General features: G+C 29.3%; 1 protein-coding gene and 1 non-coding gene across 3 annotated transcripts; both read right to left on the reverse strand.

The window, feature by feature from the left end:
- Positions 1 to 3,214: 3,214 nt before the first annotated feature.
- TRNAG-GCC (transfer RNA glycine (anticodon GCC)) lies at positions 3,215 to 3,285 on the reverse strand. Its single transcript has one exon. It is a non-coding gene; the product is annotated as a tRNA-Gly (tRNA).
- A 757-nt stretch (positions 3,286 to 4,042) lies between these two features.
- On the reverse strand, positions 4,043 to 6,936 carry LOC105128028 (L-type lectin-domain containing receptor kinase VII.1-like). 2 transcript variants are annotated; one of them, XM_011029521.1, is made up of 2 exons: positions 4,418 to 6,936; positions 4,043 to 4,331 (listed from the first exon to the last, which is right to left on the reverse strand). In XM_011029521.1, the coding sequence occupies exons 1-2, from the start codon at positions 6,507 to 6,509 to the stop codon at positions 4,273 to 4,275; spliced, it is 2,151 nt and encodes a 716-aa protein (XP_011027823.1). In that variant the 5' UTR covers positions 6,510 to 6,936; the 3' UTR covers positions 4,043 to 4,272. The 2 variants fall into 2 exon arrangements, with proteins under 2 accessions (XP_011027823.1, XP_011027824.1); XM_011029522.1 differs by having other exon boundaries at positions 4,268 to 4,340; positions 4,414 to 6,936.
- Between the last annotated feature and the right edge of the window lie 1,461 nt (positions 6,937 to 8,397).

Genomic DNA, 8,397 nt, shown 5'->3' on the forward strand with positions numbered 1-8,397 from the left:
TTTGACGATATATATATATATATAAGTTCTAAACCATTAATGGTTTAATGAACATTTTAAAAGCTAATGATTATTAAAAGAAATGGAATTGTTATGCATTTAATGTTTTGTAAATGCATGCAATTAAAAGGGCGTATAAATTTTAGTAACTGCTTGCAAATAAATTGGACCAAGGAAACATCATATTTCTTATAAAAACTCCTTAATAAATTTTGAATTTTTATAAGTAATATTCTAACATTAATTGTAAGAAAACTAATGCATTATATAATCTTCTCAACTCACTTGAGTGGTCTTGTACCCCAATAATAGGGCAAATGTCAACTCTATGCTTTGCCTATTTGTATTGGTGGTTTGACAGTGGCCTAAGCAAGAAATCGTGGACCATATAACCTCTCATTGTGCATAACTGGCTACTGCAGATCTTCACTATGCCTGTGGATAAGCTTGTACGTATCATGCTATGAATGTGAGTGCCCTGCTACATAATTCGAAGAAGAACTCAATTCTCTCGACCCTCTTCAGGGATGTAATTGCATGAGAATAATCTGTATGAGCTGCGATTTCAAAATTCTCTAAAAAAAAATATTTAACAACAATATCTTCAGTCTAATTTTCAGCTTAATCTTCATGAGTTTCACTTTCTAAACAAGTATCAATAAGTTCTACATTATATATTTCGTGGATTTCATTTTTAAGAATCTCTTTTCAAGGAACGTTATAATTTTATATGATTGATACAAGTTTGGGATTCAATTATTGTATAATCTTACTTCATTTGATTGCTTAATAAAAATAATATTTTTCTTATATATATTTTTGTAAAATATCTATTCATATTTATTTTCTAAGCCCCGTGAAATTATCTTTCATCTATTACATGCTCTCAAATATATATATATATATATATATATATATATATATATATATATATATATAAAAGTTGCAAAGTTAGTAAAGGCAAGAACACTAGTGATAGAGATAAGCAAGGAATCACTATTTACATGATATTATCCCATCTGATTGGATCTAGTTTTTACTATACTTAATCAAGACTAAAATAGACTTGGCGTGGGTTGGATGAATCCATCATATATTTTAACTATTTTTTATTTATAATAACAATTTTTATAAAACAAATCTAATTTCGTATAAATTATAAATAATAAAAATTCTTAATATATAACTATCATTAATTACAATATTACATTACAAATCCCATAAAAATCAATCTAAATTTCTAATTTTATTTAATAGTTAAATGTTAATTTATAGCTGTTGTTGTTGTTGGTATTAAATAAAAACATATTGAATAAGTATGTTAGTGTCCCTTAGTATTATATAAATTTTCTTTCAAACAAGTACCGAGTACTATATGATATTAGTTGATGTATTCTTTTTAAAGTAACTAATGTAAGTAAATTTAACAACTACTAAGCACGTATTCTGCTAAAAACTTTTAAGATATGATTTTACGAGGCAATAAAAAAAACCTGAAGAGAGAATTTTTTTTCAATATAAGGAAAAATATTGAGATGGGTAGGATATGAGTAATGGATTCATGCGTGTGCATAAAAACTCGATTAATCTTATTAAAAAATAATATAAATTATATCTTAAAATCTCATATAATAAGCTTAACTTTTTAGAATGAGATCATTATTTGATATGATATCAAAATCTTAATGATCAAGTGGTTACGATTTGAATCTTATCATCTTCCATTTATTTGATAAAAATTAAGTATAAATAATGTGAGTTTGTGCAAGTTTTAAACTTAAAAGACTTTCACTTAAAGGGGTGTGTGTTAAAAAATAATATAAATAATATACTAGAACTTCACCTAATAAGCTTATGTTTTTTTAATTAAAATGGTTTTTTAACAAACCTAATTTATTATCTTCGTTGTTCTTCTCAAGTTTACTTTTTTATACGAGATAATAATATAATTAGAATTTAAAATTTATTTTTAAAAAATTAATGTGAGGATTTAAAGAGGTGGCTGGTCTGGCATATCATTCAAATTTGTTTAGAATCAAATTATAAGTGGAATTCAATTCAATTCATAAGCAAATTCAATTAATGATTTATTATGATTTTTATATTTGAAATAGAATACTAAACAACATAATTAAATTTAATTATAATGTTTGGAATACTTATGAATATGAATTGAATTAGTAATTTTTACATAAAAATTATAACAGCTTACTAGAATCAAATAAAAATAATTATAAAACCAAAGCAAATCAATTACTAATTATACGCAGCTTACTAGAATCAAACATAAATAAAAATAATTATCAAACCAAAGCAAATCAATTACTAATTATACAAGTCAATTATTAATATAATTTGGGAAAAGTTAATAATTCATAAAAAAAACAATAATTTTTAGTTCTAATAATTCAAAAGATATTACTATACAAGAAGTTTTAAATTTAAAATAAGTTTGTATTCATAATAAGTTTTGCAATATTATTCAAATTATCTCTTTAAATTCCGAAGAATATTCTATTTGAAAAAACTCTTGAATGAGTTTTAAGAGATTTTATGGGAGCATGGTATTACCATATCTTGTTACTTATTTTCTTGAATGACATTTTTATATGTTTTATTAGAACTTCAGATTATCACCATGATTTTGCTTTGCTGATGGACTCGCTTCAATGACTCTTCTAAGACAAGGGATGAAAGATAAATTTATAAGGAAGCCTTTGAAAATATTGTAGTGTTAATTTTTTAAGTATTTTTTTTAAATATATAAAAATAATATTTTTTATTTAAAAAATTAATTTTAACACCATTATATTAAAACGATCTACAAATATAAAAAAATAATATTAAATAAAAAATCATATTTTAAAAAACTATCATTCCAAAGCATATGTAAATAAGTAAATTGAGTTTATATTTTAGTCCCTACAGTTCATATTTTTTATTTTAGTCCCACCAGCATGCCTAATTTTTAATTTTTAATTTTTATAAATTGAGTTTCATTTGGAATTCAAATCAATATTATTAATAAAGAATTAAATAAGTAAATTGATTTAATCTTGAATTCAATTTCAGGAAGTCCAACAGGCTGTAAAGTGAAGTTTACAAGCCCATTTGTAAAGAGAACAAAGTCTGAAGTTAAAATGTTATGGGCTCTGTGATCCCCGAAAAGAGGCCCATTTGTTTAAAGGAAGCTAAAAAGATAAAAGAAAACTCATGCACCAGCCGGGAATCGAACCCGGGTCTGTACCGTGGCAGGGTACTATTCTACCACTAGACCACTGGTGCTTGTTGTTGCATGTGAATTATTATTATTATTATTATAATATATTTTAACATATCTCTGTAATTTCTTGCCCGGCGGCGGCTAATGCATGACCGAAATGTTAAGGGCACGACTCCTGCCTAACTAAGAGGAAAACAAGGTTTAACATTCTATCTAGCAAAAAGGCACGATTCCTACCTAACTGCTCGCCTAATAATAACAATCATTCCTTTGTTTTTACATATATATATAAAATTCATTTGTGAGTATAAAGTATTTTAAAAAATAAAAATAGCCACATTCATAAAGATACCCAAAGACAATGGTGACATATTAGCAAAAAGCAAGTGCAATTCTAATGTAACTTTTGCTTTCTGTCTTTTAAATTGATTTTTATCTAAAAAAATATTAAAAATGATATTTTTATCATTTTAAAGTTTTGTTATTAAAGATTAAAAAAATTATTTTAACACATTTTAAAAAAATATATTATGTATCACAATACCAAACCAACAAAATTTTCTTCTCGCATGTGGTGGCTAAACTACTTGGCTTGCTTTGTTCCTTCTTGTCTGAAAATGTATTTGGAATTGTAATATTAATGACGATTTAGAATGTTTTTTTATGTATTGAAATAATTTTTTTTATTTTTAAAAAATAATTTTAAATATTAATAACAATTTTAAAAAATAAAAAAATATATTTTACATTAAAAAATAATTTAAAATTTAAAAAAACATAATTCACACCACATTTCCAAACAACAATCACTCTAATTACGAACAAAGAATCTAAAACTAATCTTTTAAATTATCACTGTGAATTTGCTGTATTCATGTACACACCAATCTGCTAACCATAACTATTCCTTGTACAAAAACAACAAAAGATTCTCCTCTACAATATTGTCCCTCTCAAACAAACATTAATAAATAAATAAAATTAGAACATTAATCGATGGGGAGAAAAAAGTCCAAATCAAAATCATGTCTCCCTCCCCACTGTTCAATTTAGATGCTCTTGAATCTGGGTTCTGCCAACTTCTGATTCAGCTCCTTCCAAGCTTGCCCTGGAAAATCTTAGTGAATTAACATTGGCACAAGACCAGCAAATACCATTAGTCATCAAGGGATGCAAGATTGCAGATTCACCTACCCTCCATTGTAGTATCGGTCCAAGATAGAGACATTGAAGATGACTGGTATCGTCTAATTTCATCAAAAGTTGGATGGGATCCACAGGTAGAACTTTGAGAATAATCCGCCCACAAATCCTTGGACTTCATCTGTTTGAGCAAATATGTATCCATATCCTCAATTTCATTCTCATTAAACTCATTCTTGCCCTCCAAAACCTTCACTGCTTGCCTTATTGTTGGCCGGACTTTAGGGTCAGGATACGCACACAGTAAGCCTAGATGGAGAATTCTTTCTACTTCTTCTTCGTCGAACTGATCTCCTCTCGCCTTCAGTCGCTCATCCAAGGCATGAAGTAGTTTCCCTTCCATCATCAATTTCCATAACCACTCCACCAAAGGTGGCTTCCCTTCTTCTAAAGGCCTCCTTCCACACATGACCTCCAAAATCAAGACCCCAAAACCAAACATATCCGTTTGAGCTGAGGCTCTTCCACTACGAATAACCTCAGGCGCCATGTATCCTATGGTTCCAACCACCCGAGTGGTGCTAGGCACTTGACCATGCCCGTGCACTCGAGCCAATCCAAAATCACCTAACCTTCCATTCATGTCCTTATCAAGCAACACATTGCTGGCCTTGATGTCCCTGTGTAGGACTTTAGACTCCCATCCCTCGTGCAAATACATTAATGCAGAAGCCACATCTTTCAAAATCCTTATTCTCTCTTCACAACTCAACATTTTACTCTGATCACTATCAAACACCCTTTTCTCCAGACTCCCATTTTCCATGTAGTCATATATCAGCATGAAGACTCCTCTTTCTTTCTTGCACCAACCTCTCAACCCCACCAAGCTCCTATGCTTCAACCTTCCAAGACTAGAAATTTCAGCTAAAAACTCCCTCATCCCACCATTTTCATGTGAAATGCGCTTCACAGCAATCTCTGTCCCTCCTGGTAGCACACCCTTGTAGACCTTTCCATTTCCTCCAATTCCAATGACATTTTCTTCACTGAATCCTTTTGTTGCTGCCTCGATCTCTTGACACGTAATTCGGTGTGGCCAATACTCCAGTTCCCAATCCTCCATTTCTGCTCTCTCCCTTGCTTTCCTTTGTCTTCTCTTGATAAAAAACCAAAAAATTGTAGCAGCAGAAACAACAAGAAGCACCCCTCCCACTGTGGCTCCTGAAATGAACCCTTTAGACCGAAAGAACGGATCTTTCGGAAGCACAAACGATGGCAACCCAGTAGTGACCAACCTCTCACTTAACTTAAAATTGGAATTACTAAAACTCCAAGCCAAAATCTTATGACTTTGCACAAGTTGTCCTGTTGAAGCAGTGAAACCCACATACATCTCATCCTCAAAAACTTCAGATAGATTAAGAGAAACATTCAACAAAGGCCTGCTAGGCCTTTTCATACCTGCCGGAGCCATAGTAACATTAATCAAAGAGTCAGCATAGTCAATCCAAACTTGGTAGTTTTTACCATTATTTAGCTTCTGTTCCTTAAAAGACTTCCCATCATCATCACTGCTGTTTCCATTGCTGCTGCTACTTCTTGAATTATCAGCCCAATAGCCTGCATCTGCTGCTGCAATTGATGTGAGTGAATTAACATCTAATCCGACATGATTAGCATTCATATCATTGAATTCTTGATTTGAGAACACATCAAACTCGATGCCAAGCATATGATTATTTGGGCTACGATCATTTGTGAGATTAAGAAAGCCTAAATGCTGAGCTGCACTAGCACCTTCTATGCCTTTAAACGGCACAAAAAGAAAAACCAAGCCGTGGCCTGGAAGAACATTCTTGTAAGGAGCCATAGCAAAAATGAAAGAAGTGGAAAATGGATACACAAATGAAGAATTTGGAGCTTTGGTCGGTATCTTTTCTGAGTATAAAGCACGGCCAATTGTGAAAGATGTTTGATTTGTAAGTGTAAGGATGCGAGATTCAAAGACGGCAGAGCCATAGAGTGAAACACTAGAGGAACCGAAGCCATTGAAGACAAAATCTATAGCTGATACGGGCTGACAAAACAGGATTATTGGAAATAGAAGCAAGGCAAGATGATGCTTGCTGTTGTGTTTCATCGTTGCAACCCAGGAAGCCAAGAGAGAAAGAGAAGAATGCTTCTCATGAGAGATTACAAGACATAAGATTGTGGGAAACAAGGATCCAAGTCTAAAGAACACGGTGGCTCATATAGGAGGTCCTTTGAACTTTCCCAGTCAAACTCTTATCAGATGTAAAATGAAGAAATGGAGCACAACGTTACGTGATTTGATAATGACATCCAGTTGGCAGTAAATATTTTTCTTAACTAAACGACAACTAGCTAAGATTAAAGACACTATTCAACCTGTAAACTAAACATAACTTGAGTTAAAAAGCAGATAGGAGAGAATTTTTGAACAAATTTAATATTTAAACTCTTAAAGATCGAAGGGTCAAAGAAGGGTCGTTTAATTTCAAGAACAATCGAATAGTAAGAAAGAGAGCATCACCACACACCATTAGAATATAGGCAGGAGAGTGAAAATTAGGAGCAACCGCTCGCTTTTGAAGAATCCACGAACGAAGAAGAGGCCACGTATGTTTTTTTGGTTTAGTAAAATATATTTATTTTTGTGTTTTAAAAATATTTTTATAAAAAATTAAATTTAAAATTGATTTTTTAATAATTTCAATATATTAATATTAAAAAAATTAATATATTTATGAAAAAAACATTTTAAAACTGTTAAAGTGTAAAGCTGTTTTTTTCAATAATTTTTTGGAAAATACATTAAGATATTATTTTATATCTTTTTAAATTTATTTTTAATATTAAAAAAAATCAAGGTTTTTGAAAAGTAAACGAGCTGCTACTTGCAGAGCAGCCCTTCTCGTCCTTCGTACGGAAGCTCACCTTGTGAAACATTGATGAAAAGAATACCGCTCAATTGTGAAGAGACGACTTTTTCTTTTTTAATGTTTTAAATTAATAATTATATAAATCTTTTGTAATGATTATATTAATAATTATATAATTTAAACTTAAAACTATAAAAGAATAAATCTTTTAATCCTAAATTTTTATTATTAAATTATCTACTAGATGAACAAGACGACTTTTATTCAGCCGTAAGCAGCTGGAGAAATCCACTTTACACATATTTTAGAGAGTACATAGTAATATTCTTTATTTACCACGCTTTTCCTGCAGTTTGGAAAAAAATAATATATATATATATAGATTATTATAAATTTTAATATATATAGATTATTATATTTTTTTTATATTATTATTATAATAATTTTAACTTGAAAAATCTTTATCTAAGCTATTTTTTAGTTAAGATTTTAAATTAAATTATATAAAAGCTGTCTTGCATAATCTTATTTATTGGGTGGGTTCAAAAAATATTAATTTAATATTAAAAAATAAAATTAAATAGAAATCTCAAATTAAATAATAAAATTGTAAAAATATATTAAAAAAAAGTCGTCTCTCTTCACAATTATAATTAGTGGTTCTGTGGGTTTTGTATTTGATTATATTATATTGAAGTGATTTGACACTGTTTGTTCTTTTGACATTTTCAAAAATTCATTAGATTTAAAAAAATATTAAATTAATATATTTTTAATATTTTATATTGATTTTAAAGTATTAATTTTAAAATAAAAATTTGAAAAAAAATTATTTTATTGTATATTAAAAATATATATTCTTAAAAAATAACTTTTATTATAATACCAAACAGGCATGCCGTCGATAATAAAGCTGATCGAATCATCTTTATAATTTACATCCGTACCTGTCGTTCTTCACGGTAAATCAGGAAATAACACACCACTCAAATACTATCAATTCTGTCACTGCTGAGATCATCATGACTTAAGTAGCTTGTAATCTAATTATTTGTTTGATTTTGAGGTTAAACATATTTTTTATTAATTTTTTAAAATATTTTTTATTTATTGATATTAAAAATA

This window comes from Populus euphratica, unplaced genomic scaffold, assembly GCF_000495115.2.
Source record: "Populus euphratica unplaced genomic scaffold, PopEup_1.0 scaffold15.1, whole genome shotgun sequence".
NCBI lineage: Eukaryota > Viridiplantae > Streptophyta > Magnoliopsida > Malpighiales > Salicaceae > Populus > Populus euphratica.

Excerpts from the sequence above, each read along its gene's own strand:
- LOC105128028 (XM_011029522.1), bottom strand. The coding sequence starts at position 6,509 with ATGAAACACAACAGCAAGCATCATCTTGCCTTGCTTCTATTTCCAATA. Across the intron at positions 4,341-4,413 it reads GATACTACAATGGAGGGTAG|ATTTTCCAGGGCAAGCTTGG; the intron begins GTGAATCTGCAA and ends TAATTCACTAAG.